The sequence below is a fragment of the Microtus oregoni genome, unplaced genomic scaffold (assembly GCF_018167655.1).
Source record: "Microtus oregoni isolate MIOR12 unplaced genomic scaffold, Mior012 000080F_ref0000499, whole genome shotgun sequence".
Taxonomy (NCBI): Eukaryota; Metazoa; Chordata; class Mammalia; order Rodentia; family Cricetidae; genus Microtus; species Microtus oregoni.
The window spans coordinates 225,737-239,630 of NW_024544538.1; the positions used below are offsets into that span (position 1 = coordinate 225,737).

The 13,894-nt window shown below is 43.5% G+C and overlaps 1 protein-coding gene across 1 annotated transcript in view; it reads left to right on the forward strand.

Annotated features, from left to right (window-relative positions):
• Frmd7 (FERM domain containing 7) overlaps positions 1-13,894 on the forward strand; it is a 42,274-nt gene that overhangs the window by 23,109 nt on the left and 5,271 nt on the right. Inside the window, exons 2-7 of the mRNA XM_041642937.1 lie at positions 1,230-1,334; positions 2,130-2,172; positions 3,883-3,961; positions 6,736-6,833; positions 12,646-12,760; positions 12,958-13,105. Coding sequence (XP_041498871.1) covers positions 1,230-1,334; positions 2,130-2,172; positions 3,883-3,961; positions 6,736-6,833; positions 12,646-12,760; positions 12,958-13,105 — 588 coding nt within the window. The remainder of the gene's footprint in view (positions 1-1,229; positions 1,335-2,129; positions 2,173-3,882; positions 3,962-6,735; positions 6,834-12,645; positions 12,761-12,957; positions 13,106-13,894) is intronic.

Here is a 13,894-nt window from a genome sequence, read left to right on the forward strand (position 1 = left end):
AGCATGCTGGGCACCCTCCGACTTTGCTTTAGCTAGGGGTTTTCAGCGGCATGTTTTTGTGACGGTCAGCCAGGGTCCAATTTTCCCATAGCCATCTTTCCTGCGACAGCGTGACACTTTGGGTTGGGTGATGGTGGCCCTTAAAGCCATACTGAGTTCGATGAGATTTGCACAGAGCCGGTCCTATTCAAAGTGCCGGTTCCCAGAGAAGCCTAAGAAAGTGGCACAGCTTTGGGCTCAGAGTGTGTGGGGGCTTTATGAAGAAATATGTGGGACTTGCGTGAATGGAACATGCTGTATGGAGATTTTGCGGGCAAAGCTGCCAAAATGAAATTTACTCAGAAAACTCATATGATGAATTTGATCAACTTGCGGTTAGGACAGCAATCCCTTAAAAGCCTCTACTGTACAACAAGCTCTGAGCCAGACTTGAGGAGTCACAATGAAAAGAAAGGCTGCTTCTTGATATGGAGGGATTTTTTTTTTTCAAATAAGGGGGACGGCAGACAAGCAGGGTAAGATGTGCCCTGCTTGAGGTAAGCCAGGGTGAATGGGAACTCAGGGAGCATCTGGAAAGCTCTCCTAGGGCAATGCTATCCGAGCTGAGTAGGAGTAAGCCAAAGCAAAGAGAGGTGGGAAGGGCAGGAAGGCTGTGGAGAAGGAATGACATGCGCTGAGGCTCGGAGGTATGAAACGCCTTGACATGTCAGGAGAGCTGCAGGCAAGCTGAGATCAGTAGAGAGCCATGCCTCCGGGAGATGGGGCAAGAGACACAGCTGGAGAGGCAAGCGGGCAGAGTGAGAGAAAGGAGATGCCATCCTCCCTGGCTGAGCAGTCAAGCTCTTCCCAAAGGAGGACTTGAAGTAGGGCTACGGTAGGGTCAGATTTACATCTTGATTAAACTGTCTGTCGGTTTGGGGAAAATCATTCAAGCTGCCTGCAATAAATGAATTAAGGCTTTTTTTTATGTGAAGGATAAATGTGTAGATCAGTGACTGCTGAGTGCAAGGTTATCTCTTCCAAGAGGGCTTGGCATTAGTCTGAGGAGTTCTTAGCGATGTGGCTAGAATATCTGTAGGGAGATCTGTCTGTATCTGTAAAGTTCCAAACGTCTTTTTGCAGTGCTCAGGTCCTCTAAACAGAAAGGCTTGAAGAAAGGCATTGCTTCTCCCCCTTATCATGCATTCCATGCTAGGAACTCAAACTGTGCTACAATCTGTTTTGTTTAGCAAAAATCATCCGGAAAGGCGCTCTTTAACCTGAGCTGCAGCCACCTTAATCTTTCGGAAAAGGAATATTTTGGATTAGAATTCTGCAGTCATTCTGGAAATAATGTAAGTGCTTTTTGTTTTTTAAACAGGATTTTGTGTGTCTAGAAATGCTTCAAGATGCAGTTTGCACCTAGGTACACAAGGCTCAATCCCGTATTAAAAATGCAAAACCTATTTATACCTTGCAAAATCACTGTATTTAAAACCGACTTCCCTCCCCCCTGCTTTGTTTTTTAAGCTATCTTGGTTTGCCAAACAAATTCTTCTGCCTCATGACCCTTTTCTGTTACTCTTTGACCAGCTATCAGAGTCTTATCTATTTTGAATGGTTGGACCTTAGTCCCCAGAATTAAGACTCCTGACCTCATGACTGTTTAGGGAGATTTCTTTCCCCGTTTCTTGGGATCTAACTTTCAGAAGGTTCTTCTGCTGCATCTTGCCTTGGCATATCTGTAATCTGATGCCTTCCCAGAAAGGCTCATTCTTAAGTGAGCATGGGCAAGGGGAAAGGCGAGACTCAAATGTGAAGCCAGATGTTTTTATGAGTCCTCGTTGCCAGGGATGAGTCTTGCCTCTATCATCCTACCCAGGCAGGGAAGTGGTGATTGAATCGTCACCAATGCAGAGTTTATAGATCAGCAGTGTTCACTGTCACTGGGAACTACGAGGGGGGCTTTCTGAGAATGGGGAAGGTATATCATTGACATGACTGTTTGTTACCAACTATTTCTGGAAATCTAAATCGTCCCGGGGTTTGTTCATTTGATGTTGACCTTTATCTGGTACCAAAAAAAGAAAGAAAAAAACCTCTGTCACTGTTGCTGTGTTCTACCAATTGTTTCACTGATGTTACTGCAGGTTTGGCTGGAACTGCTGAAGCCCATAACAAAGCAAGTAAAAAGTAAGTATGGAAGATCACTCAAGGAATGTCGTCCTCAACTCACACTGGAAAAGTGATTCTATAATCCCACACAACCCCTCACCCTACTGAAATGGGGAAGAGGGCTTTAGACAGGTTGCCTCAGCCCCTCATCTGTCCAGTAAGTTTAGCAATAGAGAAAATTGCCTTAGTTTAGTCTGAGCTGAAGAAGCTCATGTGGCTGGTCTTGGAGTACATCTGAAGGGTTCTGGTAATTACACCACCCGCAGATGGCGCGTGGGAGCGTATCTCACCGCGCGCCCTGTGAAGCCTCAAGCATCCTTAGTGTCAATCTCTGAGAATGTTTACCTTCTGCCTGAAAATTCTTTCCTTTCCTGCCATCGCCAGCCTTGCCATTTGCTTCAGTTTATGTTCAGATGATTCCTGTATCTCACACGGCACCTCATTTGTGGGACAAGGGTTCAGGGGCATGGCCGTTTAACTAACTGCACAGGCATTTTCCTTTTGCAAGTAGATCTTAACACTTTGGGAAACCTTGCTTCAGTCTCTTCCTGGTTCCTTGGTCCACTCTGCTCTTCACACTTTGATGCCTCCTGTGACTCTACTTCCCCCAATTCTGTGATGTATGTCACCCAATTCCAGTAGCTTCTGAACTGATTTTTCTCCAATTAAAGCATCTCTATCACTCTTCAAGGGATCAACTGAAATATATAATCTTGACCACACCACATCTCCCTTCTGCTTAAAATGCTTCCCTGGCTCCCTAATTACCTCTGAAGTTCAACCTTTTTAACATGGTACGCAAAGCTCTAGACCCTATAGTAAGCAATTTGTCCCTGCCACTTACCATTTAAATTCCTGCCTCTGCTAACGTACTTAGCTGTCAGTTCCTCCAGGAAGGCTTCCTCAACCTAGGCTGTGTGGTACTCAAATTGGTCTGTTTAATTATTTGTCTCTCCAACAAGACTGGGAGCACTTGAGTATCTTGTAATTTCCGTATCTGCTTAGAATAATATCCCGCAGTGAAGAGCACCCGGAATTGATGTATTGAACTGTTCCTTCTTGTGTACGGTTACTTTCAATCTAACAAACTTTATTCTTTTTCTTCTGGTACTGGGGATGGAACCCTGGACCTTGTATATGCTAGCAAAGTATCCTACCAGTGAGCTCCACCCCAGCCTCAAGTTTCTCATTTTCAAATGCAAGTAGGTGTGAACGTGTGCAAATGTGGTTTCTCAGGGGTATATTTTAAGATTGATAGAGACACTGGCCCACATTGTTTCGCCTTCCTTTTATGAAACCCTTAGGACATCCACTCACGTGCTTGAGCTGAACCTGGGCCCTTTCCTCATGCGTGGCTGGACATTCACAGACAGTGAGCTGTAAATAGTCTTCTGAATAACTCACTTCTTAAGAAAAGACAGAGTAGGCCCCCAGTGGACATATCTTTACAAAAGAAACCTGAAGGGAGAAAGGGTGTGAAGAGGGGCTGATTGGGAGGACGTACTCAACTGCTGTACACATGGGGTCACAATCCAGAAATGAAAACAACATACATGTGAAAACCCAAAATGTAAAGAACACTGTGTGTGTGTGTGCCTGTGTGTGTGTGTCTGAGAGAGAGAGAGAGAGAGAGAGAGAGAGAGAGAGAGAGAGAGAGAGAGAGAGAGAGAGAGTCTTAACTGTTGTAATGAACATTTAAGAAAACTTATGGAGATATTGTGTTTTAAGATCCTAAGGAGGTTGTTTTCAAATTTATGGTGAAATTTTTCCCAGTGGACCCTGGACACCTTCGGGAAGAACTCACAAGGTAAAGTGTTTAACTGTGTGTGTGCTGAAAGATGCTACTTGAGAATACCCATTCTCCAGCTATTGAAGAAGGGGCTCTGATTCCCTTTTGCATGGCTTGGGATTATGTCATTCTCTGAATCAAGGTGAAGGGCTAGAAAGAGGGAAGATCTGGCTGACCCCCCAAATGTTAATCTCTCCAAATTTAAGAACTAAGAATAGATGAGTGGTAAACCTGGGTGGCATTCAAGGCTTAATCCGTTAAGTGTCACAATAGTATGCTGTTCGATGCCATCTGTGTTTCAATCAGCATAGCTTTGGGGTGAGCCAATGCTCGTGATCATTGGAAATGAATGGCAGGATCCCATAGGCAGAAAGGGAAGCATTCTGTAATGATGATATATGCTTATGAGAAATGCTCTTGGTAATTGCAGTGAAAACCTACTTCGGCAAAATGGCATTGACACTGCAACACTCCCCCAAAACACAGTCTGCTTTCTAGACTGACACTGCTACCCATAGAAAGGAGCGAGGTCTTTTAGATTACAGATAAGAAGTACATCCTGGAAGCTAAAGTTGACTGAGTGAAAAACCGCAGGTTGTTGGGCATTCATCTCCCTAGTGCCTTTCCCTTCCACAGGGAGCCGACTGACTTGCACCTTTGCACAGTTGCTTGCCTTCCCTGCTCTGCTTCTCTCCACATTTCGCTGTTGTCCACCACTCTCGCTTCCTTGCTGTGTAAACTAGCTTGCATTCACTAAATCTTGGTAGTTGGGTTTTAAACTATGACCAATTTTGATGGGGATGAACTTTCTCAAAAATACGAGAAAATTAATGTGATGATAAATATTTCATCAATTATTCAGAGTAAGGATTTGTAGCAGGCTGCTGTCTTCTAAGGTGGTGCTTGTTACTACTGAAGCAGTGTGATGCCTTTTTCTCAATGAGGGATAATCAAACGACAAAAGGTTTTCTTTTTCCTTGCTAAGAACAAACTTCAATTCCCTCTAGCTTCTGCAAAGTGACCGATTAATAGCATATCCAACTATATTTGAAAACAGGCAATGGTAAATGTTAGGGTTCCTGTAGATTTTCCTTGTTGTTCCATTTAAGCATACATAACTGAGCTGGGTGTGATCACTCATGCTTGTAGTTGCAGCACTCCACAGGTCGAGACAGGAAGAATGCTGTGAATTCAAGGGTAGCCTGGGATATGTAGGAAATTTTAGGCCAGCCTGGGCTACAAAGTGGAACCTGTCACAACAAACAAAGAAACACACATTCCAGCAGTGACAACTAAAAGGAATAAAAACCTACGTGTTGTAGAGTTTAAAAATATACCTTATTGTTTGGGGCCAATGCATGGACTTCTGAGACTATTATACAAAAATAACTATGCTGACGGAATCATTTCTAGGGCATTAGAGTCACTACAATTTGAAGAGACATAACAGTTAAAGCTTCCATGAACTAAATGATCACGTGTCAAGATTCTTCAGACCAGATTTTCATTTATCATCTGCAACTAGTTATCTTTTATTACATTGCCTTCAGGGCATTAGTCACTGAAAACTTCACATAGAATCTAATCTAGGATATTTTATTTTATATAGGGAAATAGAATAGGTAGTGCATGTGCTTGTATATAAAAGAAAGTACTGTAACTGATTTTTGCTCTGGACAAGAAAGCAGTAGAGTCTTTCTTATTCACTTATTCACCAAAAAATGGGCCCTGGGACTGGAGAGATGGTTCTGTAAAAAAGCACTTGCCACACACGAGTGAATCCCTGAATTCAAATCCCTGTAACCCAAATAAAGCTGGACATGGGGTATAATCCCAGTGCTTTTACACTGAGAGGAGAGGCATGCCTAGAAACTGGTAAGCCAGCGAAATTAATGTCTAAAATCTTATTTTACATAAGGTGGAAAGCAGGGACTGATATGCAAAATTGTCCTCTGACCTCTGTACACACACATATGAACAAGCACACACACACACACACACACACACACACACACACACACACACACGAGTTCTCCTTTCCTAAGGCCTTAAGTCCAGTTCGGGGGAGAACCCTAAACACAAACCTGCATTTTATGGTCCCTGATGAAGGTTCCGCATGGCCGAGCTCATCAGCCATTAGCTGTCCACCTACTGTTTGTTTGTAATGTACTCAAATGGGCTCCGATTGGCGGTACCATGGCAATCTAGACAAAGGAATAAGGTGGGCACAGGCCTGGCTTGATTGCCTTGACTCCTGAGATCTGCTCTTTGGGTAGGAAGCCTACATTCAGCAGCAGATGTTAGGTTCCAGCACCGGTTCCAGTACCCTAGCGCTACAGTCTGCTCAGAAGAGCTTGGCGTCATTGTAAAATGTGGTGATTGCTAATGCTCCCCCGGCCTCAGGAATTCTTAGGGCCCTACCTACCTGGCTGCTCTCGGTGTTCCCCAGAGTCTGTGCTTGCTGGGGCTCCTGCTTCTCTAGCTCAGGATGAGGTCGTTTCCACAGCAGAAAGCACTAGTAGAGGATTGGCCGAGTCCCTCAAGCTGGTGGCAGGCTACAGTCAGGGCAATTCCTAACAGTCGCAGAACCTGCCAAAGTGCTGAGTCAGCCAGTTGTGGGCTGGGATTGGGTTGGTTCTGAAGCAAAGCCTATGTATGATTCACCACCCCCAAAGGCCTCTGATGGACTGGATGGTGTTCCTTCTTAGAATTAGCTTGGGTCTGGGAGAAAGGAAATTTTCCTTCTGTATTCCTGCTTCTTTGTCAAGATCTCTTCCTCCAATCCTTTGTAGGTATCTTTTCACTCTTCAAATCAAGAAGGACTTGGCTCTGGGAAGGCTCCCATGCAGTGACAACTGTACAGCATTAATGGTGTCGCACATCTTACAATGTAAGTACCAAAACTCTATGTCTCGCCCATTCTCCAGGAACAGAGCCAAACACCTCCAGTTTGCATGCTTGGCACTGTATTCATTCAGCATTAAGAGGAAAGAAGACCTCGTTCAGAGACAGTGAAGTGGTGCTTCATCACACTCATTGAGATCCGAATGAAATCTTGTCCCTTGTCATGACTGTAAAGCACGCTCCCTTATTTCTCTGAGCCTGACGTTCTTGTATTTAAAATAGTGACAAGAATGCCATCTCATGGAGGTGCTTCTGATGGGTAAAAGTAAGTGCTGGTTTTATCCTACTTCAATCTACCTACCCTGTTGTCACCGTCCCTTGACTTGCTGTCCAGGAACTGGGTTGAGTAATTCTTGCCTTGGATTTAACCAAGGAGTCCCTGCTCCCTCTGCTTGCCCTAGGCTATATGTCTGCTCCATGTTTTCTGAAGAGCTTAAATCATGGAGTGGGGAAGTTGGAAAGAGACTGAAAGGCACCAGGCTTAGGCCAGTGTTCTCAGCATGTCAGCAGCCCAGCAGTTGGACTAGCAAGAACAGTGAAGGTAGACTGGAGGAGGCCTGGGGAAGCGTGGGGACCTGCCTGGGACGGAGTTACACAGGCCAGGCCATGCTGTTCCTGCAGTCTGGAGGGTAGGGGCTAGGCGGTGTGAGATAACATCTTTGCAAAGGCCAGCTGGACTTTCTCTATTTTGAAGAAGCCTCCCAAGAATACAATGTTCCTTGATAATCCTGCAGAATCATAACTTCGGGGTTTATTTTTTTGTTTATTTCCTAAGTTCATTTCTGACCTTTGTTCATTACCTTTCTACCAGTCCATAAATGGTAGACTTCAGATGTTGCTAAGAACAACACAGTGAAGTGCTTGGATCGGTACTACATCCTAGGCAGTGTGTCAAGTGACTCCCAGCTGGGAAAAGAGAGCTCCGGACTCTCACAAAGGCAGCAGATGGAAAATGCCATAGGCATCAAGGAAAGTTGGTGGAGGAGATGGATTCTGTACTGGACTTAAAGGAATACATGGGAACCGAATGTGAAGATGGGCAGAGGAAGCAGCATAAAGTTGGTGATGGCTCAAGAAGCACTGTACACAGGGCATGAAGAATGCCCACACGTAGCTCAAGAATAGTGTCTATCTAGTAGACATGGTGACAAATGAAACCACGAGCCACATGCCCAGTGTCATTCTTGGCACTGACGTATGACGCGTGGCGTAGAGCAGCTAGGAGGAGCTTCCTTCTCCGCCAGTTACCTCTTTAGAAAGAATTTTAAGAGGGTCGGGCTCCAGGTGACCTCTTGGGGAGGACCCCAATTTTATTCTTAACAGTACTGCCATATAGAGTTGGGCATTGCCCAATGACCATTTCACATAGAGTACAGACTACTTCAGCTTTTCCAGAAGGTATGTAGTCAAAAGACATTGATTTTGTGGAGAACAAGCTGCGGGCCTAGCGAGTTAGAACTTCAGTCAATCCCGGTCAGACTCAGAGGACTCAAGGTCACACACAGAACCACAGGCCAATTGCTCATTTATCTGCCCATTTTCTCACTGGTCCAATATTTGCTGAGTGCCTGCTGTAGGCTAGACATTCAAGAACCCAACCATTCTGGCTCTGGCATTTTAATAGTTACATGTCTTTTATGCACCTCTAGCCACACAGTCCCTACCAAACATTCTTTGCATAATTTAGATAAATAGTCCTTCTTAGAAACACATAGTATGATCTTTCTTCATCATTCATTAAACAACAAAACTATGGGATAAGTGCCACCTTGCTAGATCCTATTATAAGCATCGAGAGCACAGTAGTGAGCTATGACCCAACCCTTGTCTTCATGGACCCCACATTCTGGCAGAGCAAGAGAGTCGGACATTGACCAAAATGACAAAAAAAAAAAAAAATCATATGAATGTTCGGAGGGAATGAGAGCAATGGAGAAAAACAGAACATAGAAGGGAGATGGGGGATTCTAGGTGTGGGTGCTGGGCATTGCAATAAAGTGGGGAGGGTAAGCCTAGCATAAAGGGGACAGTTGAACAATAGTTTGTAGGAGGCACAAAAGTGAGCAAAGGAGCCAAGTCTAGTAACAGAGAGGGCCACACATAGGGAAAACTCTGTGGAAAAGGCCAGAGGGGAGGACTTGCCTGGTGTGTTTAAGAAACATCAAGAAGGCTTTGTGACTGGCTGCAGCCTGAGTGAGTAAGTAGAGGGGAGTTCCAGGCACACTGGAGGTCTAGAACACGACTCTAAATGAGGTAGGAACCATAGGGACAGAAGACTGAGGTAGGAGAAAAAAGACCATTTCCTTTTGATCATCAGAAGCACCTCCATCAGAAGGAATTCTTGGCCACTGTTTTAAATATAAGAACAAAATCTGAATTAAGTTGTAAGAAAACCATATTGGCTGCTTTGATAAACTCTAGCACTTAGAAGGGAATGGTGGCAGTAGGCAGAATGATAAGAGGAGATCTTTAAAAGAGGTGATAGGAGTTGAACCAGAAAGACCTAACACTTGAACATAGCAGCTGACAATTTCTGCTACTGGCAATACCATTTTTTTTCCTGCTAAATTGTCACACAGAGAGGAAATTAACAATGACTTATGTTCTTACATTTTCCTGATGATCGTTATAGGGTTTTGTTCTTAAGGAACCTGAAAGATGTTCATATATGATGTGTGTGAGTGTGTGCTGTATTCTAAAAAAAAAATGACTCAATTGAGGTATAATTTACATGCTGTAGAATTTTCTCATTTATAATGCACAGACCAATGGGTTTTAGTAAATTCATGTCCATCCAGCTATGGCTACAGTCCAGTTTAGAACACTTGTATAATGTCCACAGAAAACTCTCAGAGATGGGCATATAACTGGGAATTATGACTATCCTAGTAGGTAGAAAGAAATAGCTCATTACCTGGATAACTAGCTTTTTTCTTTATTCTTATTCTTTGATATTTCCTACAATGAAATATGGTCAGACCCCGCTGGTTTTCCATACTAGTTCCCTCTGTATCCCCCAACATATGCCCCTCCCAACTTCATACCTTCTATTTTGTTTTGTTTTGTTTCTGATAACCCATTAAGTCCAGTTAGTACTGCCCCATGCGCATGGATACGGGACCATTCCCTGGAACACAGGAAATCTACCAGTGGCTATCCCCTCAAAGAAGAGCGATTCTCTCCCTTCTCCAGCAGCTATGAACTGCCAGTAGCTCCACACTAAAGACTGGGGCCTAGAGATCACCTGCCCTATCTGTACCAGAATTTTGGCTCGTTCGATTTGTGCAGGTAATCACAGCTGCTGGGAGTTCATAGTGCACTGGCCTCATAGTGTTCAGAGGACAGCATCTTACAGCAATCCTCCCCATCCTCCAACCCTGTTATTCTCTCTGCCTCCTTGCCCCTATTTTTCTGTTTCCTGAACTATGCTTGGTGGTGAGGATATTCAGTTTAGTTTAATCTCCTATTTACAGTACTTTGACCAATTAGGAGTCTCTGTATTGACAGCTGCCCAATGCAAAAAGAGGCCTCTCTGGTCAAGGTTGAGAGACCAGGACTGTGGGTACATAAAAATTGTGACTAGCATTGTTCAAATGACCAACTAATTGTTTTGAACACCTTTTCATGTGATTATTCAGAGAGAGAGAGAGACAGAGACGGAGAGACAGAGACAGAGAGACAGAGATTGATCCATGCCCATTGAAATATTTTTGCCCATTTTGAAATGTTTTATCTTACCATTGAATTTTAGAATGGTTTCTTTTTTAAAACAAATTCTGATAGCCACAAGACATTCTTCTTCTTAGTTTTCTTCTAGGTCTTTCCTAGGTTAACCCCTTAGATGTAAGTCTCTGATCCATTTTGAGTTCACTTCCAGTATACTTGTGTGGTGTGTTACATAAGGTCACAGATAAATGGCCAACTATTTAGAAAGGTCAGAAGGATTCATCTGGAAGGGATTCAGGTAGCATTGCTAGATTCCCGATGGACAGAGTGATGATTTAACTGTAACTGGTTTGTATTGTATTTTTTCAGATGTATTTCCCTTTGTGCTGGAACAATTCATTGAAAAGATTGTTATTTCTTCACTGCATTATCTTGACAGCTTTGTCAAAAAGAACTCTGAGAATTTAGTTCTTGACTTTTCGTTTAAGCTTCATTGTTCTCTATTGGTTTCTTGGAAATCTGTAAATATTGTAAATCTGTAAAAACTGGAAGTCTGTAAATCTTTATATCTTCAGAAGACAATTTTATCATTTTATTTACATTACAAAAGTTTCAAGTATCTTTTCCTGGTCTGGTTGTACTTACTGTGCTCATAAGTACAATTCTGGGTAATGTGGCCAAAGCAAGCTTCTTTATCTTATTTCTGCCTTTAAGGGAAAGTCTTTATTATCTTGCTATGTGATATGACTATATTGTTAGCCACAGATTATTTTCATAGAGAACTTTTTATCAGGTTGAATATGGTTTCTTTAGTTCCTTATTTATATAGTGTTCTTAGTCATGTACATGTATTTTACTCAAAATGAGAATATCACAGGATTCCACAAAGAGTGTATTACTCTTAAACACTATATATGGCCTATAGTATGTATGTATATACATATATGCATGCAATAACAATTAATGAAAAAGGAGGTCGTAATTGGAAGGACAGTGGGGAAGAGTACATGTAAGGCTTTGGAGGGAGGACATAGAAGGGAGAAATGTTGTGGTGAAGTTATAAGCAAGAGAGAGAGAGAGAGAGAGAGAGAGAGAGAGAGAGAGAGAGAGAGAGAGAGAGAGAGAGAGAGAGAGAGAGACATATGTGAATAATAGGTGTGGCTATATCTCTTCTTGTCCAGGTATCTTAGATTAAAATCAACAGTGGAGAACAAAGTGCTCTAAACGTTGACTTTAGGAGAAAAAACAATCAGAAAATAACTCATATGAATCTTAGACCCAGAAGAACATAACAATTCCAAAGAGAACAAAAGTCAAAGAAGACAAATGCCATTTACAGTAGGGGCAGAGAATTGTAAGTGCATAGCTGCCAGAGTGGACTTTATCCTGTAGTAGTTGTCTCTAACAAGACTGGAGATGTCTGAAAAAGAGTAAATTAGCTTCATTGATAAACTTCCAGCGATTTGGAAAGGATGATTTGTCTGTCAGGGACTCAAATTGTTGGGGATTTACTAAATTGCCCAAGGGTAGACTGATGACTTGGCTGTAGTTAGTGTGCACTCTAGTTGATATTTATTCTCTGATTATGACAATGGCTAGTCATAGCAGAAGGAAATTTGGGATGTGTTAGTCTTTACTAGGTTCCTCATAGGAAAATCCCGAGGACTGGAAAGTTTAAATGAGCCGATGACTCCTCACCGCCCTGGAGGCTGGAGTCTAAAATGAAGGTGTTGGAAGGTTTCCTTTAGTTCGAAGCCTCTTTCGTCATCCTGATGAAGGCAGTTTCTTTCTGTGTCCCCATGTCATCTTTTTTCCTGTGTACCCATCTGAGAGTCCCTGTGTGCGTGGCTTTCCTCTTTTAAAATGGATTTTGGACCTTTTAATGTCTGTTCTGGGTGTGTAACCCACAATCCAAGCTGAGAGCTCACAGAAACCCGCTGCTTGTGATGTGAGAACAAGTCCATTACTCCCTCCTGTACAGACAGAAATATACTCAAAGCATGGGGCGTGCTGGGGGATTAGGCTACACTAGCTGCAGAGAAAAGGCTTTTGGGGGCTAAATGGGAAGTTTCTTAGGTTGTACATTAATTCCTCAATGGAAATGTGAAAACTGTCACTTTTCTATTGTACAGCAGAACTAGGAGACTTTCATGAAGAAACAGTTAGGAAGCATCTGGTACAAACCCAGTATTTCCCAAGCCAAGACTGTTTAGAGAGCAAGATCATGCACTTTCACCAACAGCACGTGTAAGTACGTCCCCTGGCCCCTGCTTTCCCAGTGGAGGACACTAAAGCTAGGACCGACTCTTGAGAGCAAACTTTACGTCTGAGAAGCTTCAGTCCCAAGAACACGCTCAGTCTGTGTACATCTCTCGGAGAAAAGGTTGAGGGGCGGGGTGAGTTTTGCTGCATTTGTTGGGCTCACGAATCCCTTCCCATTGCAGGGGCCGGAGCCCAGCTGAATCAGACATTCTGCTACTGGACATAGCAAGGAAATTGGATATGTATGGCATCAGACCTCAGCCTGCCAGCGACGGCGAAGGGATGCAGATCCACCTGGCTGTTACTCATATGGGAGTACTGGTGTTACGGGTACTAACTCTTCCCTTGAGTGCCCTTCAGTGTGCTGGCTTCAACTTGAATATCTGTTCCCCAGAGGGTCATAGGGCTTTGTCATACCACCAACTACAAGGGAAGTAGAGCTAATAAAATGGTGTGCAAAAGCCCTCTCCCCAAAATGTGCTTTGCCCCTGTGTGTGGTCAGTAATGTACTGTCTGGGCTTTGAGACCATCACACTTTAGATTAGGCCAGCATGGTGAAGTGAGAAAAATCAAGAGGCTCTTAGGGAATCTTTGACTTTAGTACGTGCCAGATGGTTAAGATCCACCCTGAGTGGTCCAAACTGTGATGCGTCCTTTCTTAGAACTCTTTGCATTGGGCATAACCGGTGTCAGCTGGTAGGGAATTAATGTTGAATACCACCGGCAACTGCTGCTGTTTACCACACCATTGTTTCCCTGGGATTTGGGATTTCAAGTTAGAAGTCAACTTGAAGGGCCATTGTCTTCTACCATCACGCCGCCCTGTCCCCAAGCCCTCAACTCCGCTAAACAATTTTGGTTTTTCTGCTCTGCTTAAAACCAAAATTCCTTAGAGGAGCTAGAAATGAACTGCTGTCAGAATGTCCCAGAGAGTGGGCTATCAGCACTGGTAAGAAGTCGGACGATGCAGAAGGCATTTGGGGCAAGGGAGAATGAAGAGGTCACAGATGGTACAGATATAGACAGAAGTTTGAAGTAACAAGCAGTGGGAGAGATGGTTGTATATTGAACAACAAAACCCAGCCCACATTTAATGATGTGGCTAGCGAGGAACTGCTG